This window comes from Diadema setosum, chromosome 4, assembly GCF_964275005.1.
Source record: "Diadema setosum chromosome 4, eeDiaSeto1, whole genome shotgun sequence".
Classification (NCBI taxonomy): Eukaryota; Metazoa; Echinodermata; class Echinoidea; order Diadematoida; family Diadematidae; genus Diadema; species Diadema setosum.
The window spans coordinates 48569960-48586635 of NC_092688.1; the positions used below are offsets into that span (position 1 = coordinate 48569960).

Consider the following 16676-nt stretch of genomic DNA (forward strand, 5'->3'; position numbering starts at 1 on the left):
ATCGATCCCAGCTGCGCTCACCCACTCACCCGGCCGCATGCCGCACCGTGCACGCCGCCACAATAGTGCAGTGCACAGTTCCGTATACATTTGCATGCAGCCAAATCAAAAGACTCAGAGCAAGGACGTGACCGAAAGATCGGTCTGGTCGTCGGGGATATGTTCCGCGGAGACTACGTCTGGCTTCACGGCAAGGAGAGAGCGATAGCGTCAAAAAACAGAAGACTCCTACTGTTCGGCTCTTTCAAGAGGAGCCTACGTACATGGAACTGGTACAGTATTTACAGTTGGTAGATTTACAATTACATACAGTACATTATACACAGCTGATACATGTGTAGGCCTAATACAAACCGGTCCTTTTCTGCCTGGCTCCTCATACCGTCTACGTACTGAGCACTGGATGCACTGCACTGAAGGTTTCACAGTTCATTTTACTGTTGTAAATGTAAGGATGTCCTGTTCATCATGCCACTTTCGTATGCTTGTTGTGATATGTTTGTTTTATATGTCATCATTGACCGAAAGATCGGTCTGTATCTGGTCCTCAGGGATATGTTCTGCGGAGACTGCGTCTGGCTTCACGGATCCCCTCAAGGTGACAACGAGAGTGATACGTCAATAAAAATAAGACTCCTCTGGACAGACGGATCTTTCTGTCTAATGTAATGTCATCATGCATCAGTGAGTGACAACCTGCCAAGCTCTCTTGACGATAATACGTGTGGTAGGCCTAGATCCTGCTTAAAAATTCACTTAATCTGGTAGGTGGACATACATGTGATGTGTAGCATCCATAATTAATTGTTAATACTGTTTAATAGGCATTGCGTTTACAGTGCACTCCCGTTATAACGAACACGGTTATAACGAAATTCCGGTTACAACGAAATAAAATTTAGGGCCGCAACATTATCAACTCTATGTATTTTTATTGTTTATTCATTCGGTTATAACGAAATTTCGTTATAACGAAAGAAAACTGCCGGTCCCAAGGACTTCGTTATAACGGGAGTCCACTGTATTAATAATATATTTCTTTCTATCACTTATCAGGAGTGGCATTCTCTGGGTCATAATGGAACACATACACCAGAGTATCTTCCTGATGCCCTTGCACTACTACTAGTATTTTGACAGGTTATAAGAGATTATTCTGGTTATTCTGGTTTGATTACCGTGGTAAGCTTTTTCATCATGCATACTGGTAGTGGTACCTTCTGAGCTCATAGAACAATAAGAAAAAAAAAAAGAGTCTGTTAACTTTCCATCAAGATGGTGATGCCCTAGCTGCTCACATGAAAAAAAGAAAAAGAAAAAAAAATGTGTGTGTGTGTGTGTGGCTTGTGGGGAGGGGGGTGGGGGATGGGAGGGGTATGATTATCTCTGTCTTTGGTCTGCACCTGTGCACCTGTGCACCTGTGCACCCCCCCCCCCCCAATACACACACTATTGCAGCCTGACCTGTATTAAATAGTCATACTCTTGGTTAGTTACCTGGGAGATGGTACTAATGAAATGTTCTGTAAAGCCTAAAGGTACCCGGTACCACATGATTTGGTAATCTGTTGTGTTAACAACATTCAGTGATATTATACATTTTATTAATCCCTACAGACTGACTGGAATGATGCAGAGCCCAGAGGGTGAGGTAGTGGTAGTCACTGGTGGATCTGGATTCCTTGGTCAGCACATTGTGAAACAGATCTTGGAACAGGGAGAGTTTCTGGTTCGGGAAGTCCGCACCTTTGACCTGAAACCTTTCCACTGGTGTCCAGAGTTACAGGGTAATTTTTTTTTTTTTTTTTTTTAAATTTAATTTAAGGTATAAAGGTGGCCTACATTGTCAATTAAAAACCAGATTGACATTTTCTTTCGTAACTTTTGTCAGCACTCTTTTTTTCTGTAGAAAGTCAATATTTCAAGAAAAGATTTTTCACTTTGACTCAGTTTTGTAGTCTGTGTGAGTTATAATGATTATTTTTATTGCATCCTTGTATAAAAATTACATTATATAGTTCTCGGTGTGATCAAAATTAAACACCAGATGTAATCCTCTTGACAATTGTGTATCAGAATTCATCCTATCATATGATGACTTCTGATACGCCATTGTGATAGTCTGCTAGGATCTTGTTTTCCAACCGTTATCTGACTTTTGTTGTCCTAACTTTACCCACGGCAGTAGTGAAGCCTGGTGCTACATTGAGCCATGTGCAAGGAGACTTGTTAGCCCTGGATGAAGTCAGGAAAGTTTGCCGTGATGCTACTGTCGTCATTCATACTGCAGGCTATATTGATGTCTCACCCATACCTGATGCTGAGCTTCTACGGGCCAGCAATATTCAAGGTAAAGGGAAACGCTCATTTGAAATTGACCACATACCTTGGTCTGAATCTCATATTAGTATCAGCTGTCTGCTGTAACACAATTCAGTGATTCTGAGTATGCCATCACATAAGTTTGTAGACCTAAGGGCCTGTTTTGTGAAGAGTTAAAATTGATTATAAAGTCAATTTCTATGATAAGTCTATGGCAGCTTGTGTGTTAAGGAACTTTGAAATCGATTTTATCTTTTGATAAAACAGGGCCCTGGTTCTGTCACGCAAGATATGCACTTGTTTAAAAGCAATATTATTTATATTTAAACCAAATATTTAGTGATTATGGCGAGCATGCAAAGCTTTTAATGGGTATTAAAATCAAAAGTGTACAAAAAGTAAAATACATTTTGCATCATATTGTTACTAGGCTGGTTGCAGTAAACCAATAAAGTACATGCCTGCTCAAGATTTTATATCCCTACACTGGAAATCAGTCACTTCATACTACTCTACTCTCTCACTGATGCACTGTGATTATGAAATTATACAAAATGGATTTTTAGAAGCCCCCTCCCCACTTGACTGTGTACATACAAACTTTGATATTTAAACATATTGATTTATACTGTATAGAAGGCTTTGTGTGGTTCCAATGCTCAAAGGTAGTAAAATATTTGTAATAATTTTACTGCAAGAGAGAGAGAGAAAAAAAAGAACCACACCCAGATGAGCTGGGTCATGATGAAGGTATCTTAATAGAGAGAGAAAGACAGCCCAAGGTGTGTCCATCTACTGGAGCTCTCAATTCTCAATTTGTTTGTTTGTTTGTATGTTTGTTTTTTCTAGGACTCTGTGTATGGAAGATGTAGTGTAAAAAAAAAAAAAGCATTCAGAGACCTTTTCTTCTGGAATCCTCCAAATTGATCTGTGACGGTGTTTATGCTGTTTTTGCGTTACTCAATCATGTGAATGTTATCAAGTGGGTGTAAAGTTCATTTCATTTTCCTACAGGATCTGAGAATGTCCTTCAGGCGTGTATTGATAACAACATAGAGTACCTCATCTATACCAGCACTGTGGATGTTGTTATTGGTCAGGAGCCAATAGAGAGTGGCACTGAGACAACTTTAGGCATCCCTCCACATCACCACTTTGGCTTGTATGCAACCACCAAATATGAAGCAGAGAAACTAGTGTTGAAGGCAAATAACTTGATCTTGCAGAATGGCAAACGACTCCAAACCTGTGCTCTGAGACCAACACCTGTATATGGTGAGGCAGATTCCTATAATAGTGGGGTGCTTCAGCAGTGTAGCAAGTATGGCACCATGGTGCGGATGGGCAACAAAGTTTCCCGCTATCAATGTACCTATGCAGGCAATGTAGCTTGGGCTCACATCCTGGCTATAAAGGAGCTAATGAGGCCATCTACTGAGGAGCTAGTATCAGGTCAAGCTTTCTTTGTCACTGATGATACTCCCATTGGTAAGATCAGTGACTTTTTCACACCATTTGTTATAGGTGTTGGAGCCAAGATGTCCACCTTCACCATGCCATACTGGTTTCTCTACATTCTGGCAACTCTGGTTGAAATTGTGGCATGGTTGTTACAACCTTTCTTGAGACTGAAGCTCTTTTTCACTACAACTACAGTATCCTATGTTCATGGAGTTTACTACTTTAGCTATGAAGGAGCCCATAGATGCTTAGGCTATGAACCGCTCTACACATATGATGAAGCAGTGGAAAGAAGCTTGGCATTTTACAGGAGAGAATGTGGTATATTATGACCTCGGGCCATTGAGGTTCACAAAATGATTTGAATGTATCTGCGAATAGAGGGCCTTAAAGTTTCTTGTATTCCTCCTTGTATTTCAGTAATTTCTTTCATAATACACATTGCTTTGTGATGAATATCAGGGTATCTAATCACACTTGTTTCACTTTATAACAGTTGTAACTTCTTGAAAAATGCACCAATTGACTTTAAATATATGCTCAGACGCTGGAGATTGATTTCTAAAAAGAACTGAAGATTAATAATCAAAAAATTCCTCAAAACCCGTTTAATGCAAAAAAAAAAAAAAAATGTGTTTGGGGTTTCGGGTCCATCTGAATATTGAGACTATCCTTGTTGGGTATTTTTGCCTTGTCAAGGGTTTTTTTTTTCCCTTGACATCTCTTTCATGCAATAAAGACAGCACGATCCTTTTTACTGGAGAAAGTCATGAGGTCACAAGTCATGTTTATGGTAGGAAAGTAATGCTGGCTCATTAAGATGACCTTGTGATGTTTTAATTGATGTGGTATATGTTCAGGCAGTTTTGAGTTTTGAGCCATTTTTAAACACTGAGGAGAAAACAAGGTTTAGCTTTTTTTGTTTTTTTTTCAGCATTTCTAGCAAGGCACAAAATTAGTTCAGCATGTACTGTGTTAACTATAATATGTGATTAATTAGTATTTCATAAAATGTTATGGCTATGTTCTAATGATGAATGAAAGGGGTATTGATCAGGAATATTTACAAGCATTTTCAGAGAAAAAACCTATTTATCTATCTTTTATTTTTTTTTCAATATGTCAGTAGTTTTTGTGTACTTTGACATCCCCAATTAAAATGCTAAATTATGCTAATTTGATTGATAATATTCATTCTTTTTATATCAAGTCAAAATTTGTATACTCAACAACAACAGAAAGAAAAAAGACATAACAACAAATTCACCATTTTTTTTTTCTTCATTTCCCCCCTGTTGTTCATTTGGGTACCCTGATCATGCTGTTGACCTTGTACCATCTCAACCATTTTAATTTGCTAAATGTGTGTATGCCCAAGGGTAATGGTATTAATGAGTGAAAATTATTAAGTCACTGTTTATGAGTCACCACTTGTATCATGATTCATTTGATTTAAAATGATGTGCGATTCAGAGTAAGTGATAACCTATTAGAGGCCATACAAAATATATGCTAACTATTGGATGCATTGATAGATGTAACATTTATTTTTGATACAATACAGTTATTTGTTTTGCATACAATGCGCACTCCATGATTGGCCATTAAGTTGTAAGTGTAGGGCCAGACTGCTACAAATGAAAGTGATGGTGCAAAGATTGTTACTACTTCCATTCCATACTTTTAGTGGATATCTGTACAGTATACTAGTAAAGGCAGTGAAACATGCTTCACAAAGTCATGATTACACACAATTTGATTTGCCTGTACAGGTATGGTAATGCAATCTTTGCACACTCTATGCTACTGAATATACATGTAGTCTGTTAATTTCCCAGTCAAGTAGATGTAATGTTATTATCAATCTGTACATAGAGTATTTCAGGATGGGTTGATTACATTCAAAGCAAAATAATTATATTATTGATGTCAAGGCATGATTTTTCCAACATGTCAGGAACAAAGAGAATATTTTTACCAGGTCACATGAGTTGTAGGATAAAACCAGTAGCTTATTCTAAAATGATACATCACAACTTTTTTATTATGCCTCTGCAACGAAGTGGCCGGAGGCATTATGTTTTCGGGTCGTCCGTCCGTCCGTACGTACGTCCGTCCGTCCCGTTTTGTTTTTGTCGATATCTCAAGAACCGTGTGGTGGTTTTACATCAAACTTGGTATGAGGGTATATCCTTGGGGGATAATACTTTGTGTGGATTTTAGGGTCACAGGGTCAAAGGTCAAAGGTCACAGGTTATTTTGTGAAAAAATGAAATTTCATGTTTTTCTCCATATCTCGCAAATGGTTCAAGGTATCTTCATGGAACTTAGTAGATATGCTTGTACCGATGGGCAGTGATTATCTAGGGAAGTTGGGGTCATGGGTCAAAGGTCAGGGGGTCAAAGGTCAAGGTCAACTCCTCAAAATATCACTACTTTCTTAAAATGCAATATGCCTGAAGGTTTTTTCTTTTTTTTTTGAACTTGATGTATGGCATGTATTACCCAATATATATTTTTGGGGAAGTTTCTTGCCAAAAGGTCAAAAGTCAAGTGAAAGTGCTAAATTGCACTTTTTTCTCCATATCTCGAAAGTAACTCAAGGTATCATCATGAAACTTACATATTTATGCATGTTCTACCTAACAGTGATTCTCTTTGGAACTGTGAGGTCAAAGGTCAAAGGCCAGGTTTAGATAATACTATTTTCCCATTTGATACTGAAATTATACTTTTTCTCAATACCTTGAAAATTACTCAATGCATAAACTTATAAAAGGGTCAAAAGTCAAGTAAAAATCATCAGTTCCCCAAATACCTGCACTCTGACATTTTAATCATTCATCCAATTGAACCTAGTTCTAGAAAGTGAACATTCAGCACATTTGTGTCAAACCTGTCATTTTAATATTTTGCCAATTGTGTGAAACTGTCATCACACATTGTCAAGACATTGTACTATAGACCTATTAGGAGAACCATGCATTATGGCGGAGGCATATCAGTAGCCGTAGTGATATATCTAGTTTTTTGTATTTTTATTTTTTAGTTGTGATCAGCATGTATCTGAGTGGAGTACTGTTCCTCAATGTATGTTTAATATAAAAAAAAAATGATAGAAGAAATTAGTGATAAGGCAGAGGCATTGAAGTCAGCATGATAAAACTTGGTTTTAACCCTATTCTAACTGGGCTATTTGAGACCAAGTTTTTACTGAGGGGGGGTCAATTTGACCCCCCCTTCAGATCTCGGCCGCCGATCACGCGATCGCCGCGAAATTTTGCCTGAAGATAGAGCTGGATGTCAACTACAAGATTACATCGTCATACAATAGAAAAATATTGCCTTTCTATTTTTAATAAATTAATTATGCAAATTTGTGCATGAAATCATATTTTCACCTATAACTCCATTAAAAAGACTGCAGGATTGCTAAATTTTTGTGTCAGTATTCTTCAAGACACATCAAACAATTTCTGTGTAAAAAAATAGCTCAATTGAAATGAATTTCTTTTGTTTTTTATTGTTTTGTTAATTTCTTATGTATTTTATTGTTTTTTAAACCTTTTGTTTTCCATTGTTTTTTTTGTCAAAACTTGTTGCAGGCACTTTTTCAGGCTTATCTACACTAGAATTGATGAATTTCAATGGTTAAAAGTTGAAATAATCTAATTTATATCAATTTAACCAAAAAACACAATTTGCATTGGATTTGCATACGATATCATGAATTTGAGCTGTTTTTTGGTTGACATGCATATGCAAAACATTACGTAACTTCAAAACGGTGTACCCGGACGTCGCAAATTTGGTCTCAAAATATGCGGGAGACTTCAATGAAAAAAGTCGTGAAACGACGCGGCAAAAGCTTTGCGCGTTGTGAAATCGTGGCGCGAAACGTCGAGGGGGGGGGTCAATTTGACCCCCCCCCCCCAGTTAGAATAGGGTTAAAGAACTTGGATACAAGAAAAACTTCTTATAACAAGGTACTTTTGCAGTGTCCAAACTCTTTATATTTCTTTTTGTTTTGTTTTTATTGTTCATATATTTCTTTGTTGTAGTACCCAGATGTATTGACAAAACCTGATATTATTTGTTGTGATTCATAGGTCCTCATTATAATGAGGTTCATTTATACACACAATTCTCTACATGACAAAATATTGTTCTACCTCACTCTCTTGAGACATATAATGCACAACCTCGTATCACTGGCTACTCTCTAAGTTGAAGTGTAAATCTGTTTTTGCAAAGCCCATCTAATCTTTCAGTTAATGATGTCAACCTCCGTAACCACTTCATTTCTGGTATCTTTAGAGATGATAAGTATAATTAAAATGTACATAGGACTTTGTGGTGTTCCTCATGTACATATGTACTATGATTTGCCTACATGTACTATGATAGCAGCAGGAAATAATGTTATCAGATTGAAGTGGGTCTGGTAACATATCGTGTATTGGCGGTCTCCTATAGCAAGTCTGCATGCATTGACCAAGGTCCTGATGTGTTTTATTCAAGAGGTAATATAATGAAATTGTCCAGTGTGTTCAAAGTGCATCCCTGAAACTGGTACTTACCAGGCCATCTCTAGTGAGAACAATCATCTACAGGTACCCTAACATTACCTGCTTCTCAAGGATGCACAAATTTGTGTGAGCATTGTCATAGACAACCTACAGGCAGTATTATAGGGCCATTTAGCAGGGTTGGGAATGCATGATCATCAATTAAGGTACTTTCTGTTTCCAGGGGGAATACTAACAGATACGAGAGAATTTCTGAAAACTTCTCTCCAGTAAAGAACTCTATAATATGAGATCGAGTTTGACTGCAGCATGGAAAGTATCCTGTACCGAAATGCTTCATGGAAAAATTCTGGTTAAGGTCAGTCACATAGATCTCCAATGATCAGGATTCAACATATGAACTATGAGAATCCAAAATTCAGTTCTATTCATTTCTCTTTGCTTTGATAAATCAGAATACCCTCACTCAAGTTAGATACCTAAATGAGATATGTGCCAATACTGCACCTTGTTTTGAAAAATGTCCTAAATGTGATACTATGTGACATCTGTCCTATCTATATAATTATGTACATATACGTACCTAAATTGAATATATCTGTTCCCCTGTATACATTCAGTCACATAGCCTGTATGTCATGTCTACGCGTGTCTACTAGTCACAGAATTGAGTGTACAATGCTGGGTATTCCATTTTTGTTGAATAAACTCCCACAAGACATTTGTTATCTGTCCTCTCCTAGTAACTTTTAGATTTCCCATAAAACCTGGTTATTGAGACAAGCAGTTTTGTAAATGTTTCCTTCTTCCCTCTTCTCATATCCCTCTTCATATTTTCTATCTTCCTTTCTCTGTGCCATCAGCATTTATTCATGATGGATACCAGCACATTACAAGTGAAGAGTTTGTTTGCAAAAACCGATAAGTCCGTATTTGCCGAATGGAGATATTTGCGATTAAAGGTCAAGAAAAATAAAGAGAATAATAAGAAAATGTTTGCTTCTTTTGACCATAACTTAAGAAATATACCTGTATATGTAGTGACCAATATATCATTTAAAAGGTATTATTTTGTACTTTATGACAGAGATCGTACTTCAAAATCTTCAAAAATGGACTTATCGGTTTTCGCAAACAAACCCTTCAAGTGTTCATATTATTAGCATGCCCAGGTGTCTGTAACTTGACATGCTTTCTCAACAGGATTGGGATATCATTGTAAGTCTAATGTAGGCAGCCCACTCCTGTTTAACAATGTGTCTCAGCCCAACTCAGGGAACCATGGTAACACAGGGCATTCCAGCAAGGACTCCAAAACTACTTCCCCCCCCCCCCCCAGTCTGGTGGCCCATTTGGGCCACTAAATCTTTTAATTTTACATTTTTGTTTCCCGAAAAAGAAGTGTATTAGCCTGAAATACATGTAAAAGGATACCCTGTACATAATAATCTGTTTTGAATCTTATCTGCCTGATTAGGACACCAGAAGATACATTTTTGGAGAATTTGGTGACCCAACATCAATTCTTAGTGGCCCTGGGCCATCACTAATGTCAAGCCATGCATTGGGTAACCTCTCTTCAATTGTAGTTAGTTTATAGACATATCTGCCAATTAGTAATCACATCACAATTTAGTTTAATTTTCTTTTTTCCTTTTCAATACATTTCACTCAAAACAGGGGTAGTATAAATACAGCAATTTGCCATAGTGGCTTGCAGTCAAGCACGAGTGAATTGATAGTCCCTATTAAAATGCATGAATCAGCTTGGGGCTAATCTCTGCACCATTATCATTAGTACCACATACACTGTATTCTGTTTTCAAGTGTTTTTGTTGTTAGTCCTCTGATTTTTTATGCCTCCGCCACGAAGTGGTGCCGGAAGCATTATGTTTTCGGGTTGTCCGTCCGTCCGTACGTACGTCCGTACGTCCGTCCGCTTTCGTTTACGCGATAACTTGAGTAATATTTACTGGAATTTTACCAAACTTGGTCCAAGTATGAAGTATGATGGGGCAACGATTTGATAAGATTTTGGGTGAAATCGGCTGAAGGTCAAAGGTCAAAGGTCAAGGTCAAATCATGAAATTGTATCCGTTTAAGCGATAACTCAAGACTGTATGGAGCAAATTTCACCAAACTTTGTTGGAGGATGATGTATGATGGGACAATTACTTGATTAGTTTTTCAGTGAAATCGGACAGAGGTCAAAGGTCAAAGATCAAGGTCAAATCCTAAAATTTATCTGTTTATGTGATAACTCAAAACTGGATGAAGCAGCTTTCACCAAACTTGGTCCAAGGATGATGTATGATGGGACAATTAGTTGAGTAGATTCTAGTGACATTGACAAGAGGTCAAAGGTCAAAAGGTCAAGGTCAAATGCTAAAAATGTTGCTATTTCCCCCATATCTATGCAATGCCCGCAGTTATTTTCTTGAAACTTAGTGTAGACATGTACCACTGCGTAAGGATTCTCCAGAGAGAGTTTCATGTTATAAGGTCAAAGGTCAAAAGGTCAAAGGTTAGGTGAAAATGTTGCAATATCACTTTTCTCGCAAATGGTTCAATGTATCTTCATGGAACATGGTACATATGCATGTACTGACTGGCAGGGATTATCTAGGGAATTTAGGGGTCGTGGGTCAATAGTCAGGGCTTCAAAGGTCAAGGTCAACTCCTCAAAATGTTACTACTGTATTTCCCTCATACATGTATACTAGTATATGCAATGATTGCATTATTAGTTTTAAAAGTGTTTAATATATGTACATGTATTACTTGATGGAGATTCTCTTGGAAATTTCCAGCCAGAAGGTCAAAGGTCAAAGGTTAAGGGTCAAAGGTCAGGTTTAAATGAAAAAAAATATTTTGTACTGTAATTACACTCTTTCTTCATACCTTGAAAATTATACTCAATGCATAAACCTATAATAAGGTCGGTCAGAAGTCAAGTAAAAATGTTCAATTCCCCAAATATGTGTACCTGCACTCTTTAATAGACAATTATAGCAAACCCAGTTCGTGGAAAGTGAACATTCAAGATATTTCTGACAAATCTGTTATTTCGATATTTTGCCAGTTATGTGAAACTGTCATCACACATTGTCAAGACATTGTACTATACACCTATTGGGAGAATCATGCATTATGGCGGAGGCATCAGTCGCCGTAGCGACATTTCTAGTTTAATCATTCAATCTTGTGCTCAGATGCAAATTGTTTCATAGGCCCCACTTCAGTGTTTGCTGTAGGAACATGTACTCACAATTGTGAGATGCTGGATATGTATGTATTCCATGTGTCTACAATGGTTTCTATTCATTACAAGCTAAAGCATGGACTTTGTGATAAAGCCATGACTGTTTCCTTCAATAACAATGGGGAATAATAAGCTTGCCTGCCATTACTAGTGTGATTGTTTCAGACTTTGCACTTTTCTGATGTTAACACAATATAATCAGTCTTTCAATCTTACATTCCTTTTAGTTTTAGTGGCTGTGATTTTTCTATTGTCAGTTCTGTCAGAATCATGACAAATCAATTTAAAAAAAAAAATCTGTTATAGTGAATGCAAGAATTAGTTATGATGCAATAAAATATGTGTGCATAGAATATTTTGACCACTTGCCATGTGTTTAGTTTCATGGAAACACTGATATACATTGTAGTATTGTTTGGTCTCAACAAGCAGTGTCCTCTGTTGTGTACTGATGACAGAATATTATTTTTGTACCGTGATAATGTATGTGTATGCACTCCGTGCGAGTGTCCAAGTTGAAATAGCAATGATGTACAAAGTTGATTGAATGTCTTTAAGACCAGTCACGTAAAAAGGCTTAAAAAAACAAAACAAAACAAAACAAAATGGAATCATTCATAAGTTGTCACTCTGTTTCAGTCATCTTGGTAATTGAATGAGAATACAGTGTACTTCAATAAATAAACCCAAACAAACAACAACAACCAGAACAAAAACCTGGACCTGACATGAATGGTCTAAAAAAAAAAAAAAAAAACATATGTTAATAAAGTACTGAAAACACACAAACAAGATGCAGTGGAAGTCTGAAATTTTGTACAGCCAGTTGATGCTTTTTGACTCTGTGAGAGCCATGTTAAGCTACGGTCACAAAGGTTCATACGAACAATGCTTTCGTACGAATGTCACTGTTCGTACGAATTCTGAAGTTCGTACGGCCACCTTACGAAGAGAGGGTTTCGTACAAATTAAGTTTAAAAAAAAAAAAATCTTGCACAAGACCATCGACCAAGCTACGAACTTATACGAACGGTCTATGAAGTTCTACAAACGCTGGTTTCGTACGGCCTTCTTAAGAAGATCTTACGAAATTGTCTAAAAATTGTTCGTACGGCGTTCGTAGCAGTTCTGACTGGTATTTGTGACCAAGCCATACTGTGATGACTTTTGAACATACATATCAAATGTATGTAGAAATGTTATTAATCATGATGTTTGCCGAGTACCATGTTATCAAAATTGTTTGTATGACTATGTATCCAAGGTTAAAGTCACATTATCTCTTTGGATTCAGAAAACACTTAAAGTGCTTCTCTGTTAGGTTCTTGCACAAATGGCACCTGCTGGGTGTACATCGACTGCAAAATTTCTTGGTTTGTATGTGGTGCACTTTGATTTTATTTTCTGATGTCATTTCCTACAGATCCATTAAAGTCAGTTGTGCAGAGAAAGAATGAATGTAGTCTCATGACTGTCCAAATACCTAAATGGGAAATCTGTTCAAGCAATTTCTAAAACTTCTTTCAGCTTGAATTAGATTTCATTTAACCTGATATAATACTGGTACATCTTACATAAATTATTTTTGAGAAAAAATGTGTGCTATCATCTCATACCAGTAACAGTCAAACATGTGTACATCAGGGATGTCAAGTTCAAAACATTTTTATGAGTGAGATTTTCGTGATTCGGCATCTCGGCTGGCGAATGTGCGCGCGAGCGATGGTGTGGGAGGGGTTTTCTCCCCAGTGGCCTCCCACGGTAGGGAGCTTTATCAATTTTTAGATCTTAATGGTGCGATCAGGTGCATACTTAAGTGACTATATCTACTTATTTTTGAATACAAAAGGAAAATATACCTTCAATTGCAACTATCACTTTAATATTTTGAGCTATGCTCATTATTATAGGCCCAAGTTGCAGACTTCGCCCGATGCGTGAGAAAAATGGGTGCCATGCGTGAGATCGTGAGACGGCCCCTAAATGCTTGAGTCTCACGCAGAATGCGTGAGACTTGGTAGCTCTGGTGTACATGTAGTCAGATTCAGCAGGGGGGGCGAGTTTTCTCTCGCCTCCCTGGATTCAGAGTACACTTTGAAATTGTACATTGTATAATGTATGTGACTGTCATTAAAGATTTGAATGACAAACAGGTTTTGAAACAGGATCAACTGTGATACATACAACCATGGTTTAGGGATTGGTATTTCAAAGATCAAGTGGTTGCCAAGTACAGGAGACAGAACATGATACTTGATGGTCAAATGAGGGGATGGTCAAGACAAGGATAATCTGTCGACACTGTACACCTTTCTCCTCTCACCATCTTGACAGGAATTTATTAATCAACCTCACATAAATGCTTTGCATATGACTTGCTTGTGAGAGTGAGTGACAGATTTTGTGCATGTGTTGTGTAAGATAAATGAGTTCATGAGAGATCAGTCATTTTGTAATTGTTATTTGTAGGCTCTTGCCTATTGCAATCTTGGATTGTGGTGAAGAAAGCAAGTTATTTGAGCTATAAATTGAGATGAACTTGACACACCTGAGGCCTGTACCTTGAATGAGATAGTCAAGTTCTCATGTAAGACAAGGAAAAGTAGAAATTACGCGGTGCGTAATATATGTCCCCGCCGGAAGTAGCATTTTGTAGCAAATGTACAATACAGGTCAAAAATCAAGGTCAAAGGTCAAATAAGTCAAAGGTCAAAATTCCTGTGTAGAAGTTCTGAAGCCCTCACCTGGTGCCACCATATACAGCAAATGGAATTGAAATCGGGTTAGAAATGGCGAAGGAGTAGCATTTTGTAGCAAAATGTACAATACAGGTCAAAAATCAAGGTCAAAGGTCAAAGAAGTCAAAGGTCAAAATTCTGCGTAGAAGTTTTGAAGCCCTCACCTAGTGCCATCACATATAGCAAACAGAATTGAAATCGGGTTAGAAATGGCGAAGGAGTAGCATTTTGTAGCAAAATGTACAATACAGGTCAAAAATCAAGGTCAAAGGTCAAAGAAGTCAAAGGTCAAAATTCTGCGTAGTAGTTTTGAAGCCTTCACCTAGTGCCATCATATAAAGCAAACGGAATCGAAATCGGGTTAGAAATGGCGAAGGAGTAGCATTTTGTAGCAAAATGTACAATATAGGTCAAAGGTCAAGGTCAAAGGTCACGACTAAAATTCTGTGTAGAAGTTTCAAAGCTCCCATGTAGTGCTATCATATAAAGCAAACAGAATCAAAATTGGCTCATAAATGACAGAGAAGTAGCAAATTGAAGATTTTGATCACACACAGACGCACACACGGACGGACGGACACACGAACACACACACGTACGGAGCCCGTTTCATAGTCCCTTGCTCGAACTCGTTCGGCGGGGACAATAATGTAATAAACACTAAATGTTTCCGTTAAAATGATGAAACCCACAATACTCCACTGTTAAATGCCATATATTGCGAATGCTGAATTTGATGCAAATTCATTTAAGGACACAAACCAACACTTTTGTTTTCACTTTGTATCAAGTTTGATGGGACATTAACTTTTCTTCATGCTAAAATGCTGTTATGTAAAATATCTGAAAATGTTTTGTGCGGTGTTTCAAAAACACATTACTCACTCGTAATGAAAGGTATTATCTATGCTAGCAATTGATGTTTTCCATCCAGTCAGGAGAGACATAAATTCACCAGTTGTCTTGACTTATCAAATAGGATGGGCCTAGTCAATGTAAATAACATAAAAAATTATATCTGTGATAAAGGGGGCTTTTATGTATAGGGTCTTTTGTGCTCATACAAAAAGGCAATTTAAGAGAATACGATTAGCTACTACATATTATGGGATTATCAAATTGTCCTGCACTTGCAGTACTCGTTAAATACATTCTGATTTATTACAAACTTATTTTACAGTATGAATGCTGTTGCTGAATGTCTGTAAACATGGTTCTAAAGTACAGTTTCACATGCAAAATCGGTGGTAAATAAAGACAGCTCCAGACAGAAGAAACTCAGTTATACATACATATAAGGTACATATTTACAATATATCCACACACATATTTTATTCAAGGTGTAAGCTTAATATACTTAAAAATCTGATTTTACAAAATATTTGATATACACTGTATTTAAAGTACAATGCCTGTGATGGGATACATACTTGTAGCATTAGCAATGAAATCTCAGATTCAGCACACATCATTAAACTGAAAACACTTGGTAACTGAAAAGGTGGCAGGAGATTTGTATTAAATCTTGAGCTAAATTTGCACAAACCAGTAACAAATCAAAATACATGTTCAATATTAATTCATTTTGATATTTACCTTTACCAAAAAAGAATACCCATACCAGCACTTGACACAAACTCTTTTTCTCTGATGGCCTGTTAGGGCCACTAAACTCTTTAATTCTCAAATTTTGGTGGTTTAAAAAAAATATAGTGGCCCAAAATAAACAGAAACATGACAATCTATTTTGAATTTTAAGTGCCTTTCTGGAAATTTAGTGGTCAGATATCAATTTTTAGTGGCCCCAGGCCTCCACTAATGTCAAACCCTGCCAATACTGACAACTCAAACTATCAACATCTAGTATATAAAGACTCTATCTTCCAATGATAACCTGCACAAGAATAGAGTGCTGCAACCCATACAGTAGTTTACAATATTTACAGGCTACTTCTGTCCCTGCTCCACACACACACACAGACAGACAGACACACACACACACACACACAGACACAGTTTACATTCACACACATGCAGACTTCAAAAATTTAAATCCCAATACAGTACATCTTGTTGAAGTTGACATACATTTGACCACAGAAAATCTGTCAACCTATAGATGCAAATGTTGACTTGCATGCTTTACACATGCTTACCACGCCTAGACCCCGTTTTATCAAAAGATACAATTGATTATAACTTTTCTTACTACACAGGCTGCCAAGACTCATCATAGAAATCAACTATATTGATCAATTATAACTCTTCATAAAACAGGCCCTTGGTGTTAGAGGTCACCTTCAGTTGTGGACTAACATGCACATTTGTAAGGTGATACAACATTTACTGCAGATATGAACCCCT

The 16676-nt window shown here is 37.2% G+C and overlaps 1 protein-coding gene across 1 annotated transcript; it reads left to right on the forward strand.

The window, feature by feature from the left end:
• The first annotated feature begins 1627 nt into the window (after positions 1-1627).
• Positions 1628-4295, forward strand: LOC140227404 (3 beta-hydroxysteroid dehydrogenase type 7-like). Its single transcript, XM_072307811.1, has 3 exons — positions 1628-1787; positions 2186-2350; positions 3337-4295. The coding sequence occupies exons 1-3, from the start codon at positions 1628-1630 to the stop codon at positions 4113-4115; spliced, it is 1104 nt and encodes a 367-aa protein (XP_072163912.1). The 3' UTR covers positions 4116-4295.
• Positions 4296-16676: the final 12381 nt, after the last annotated feature.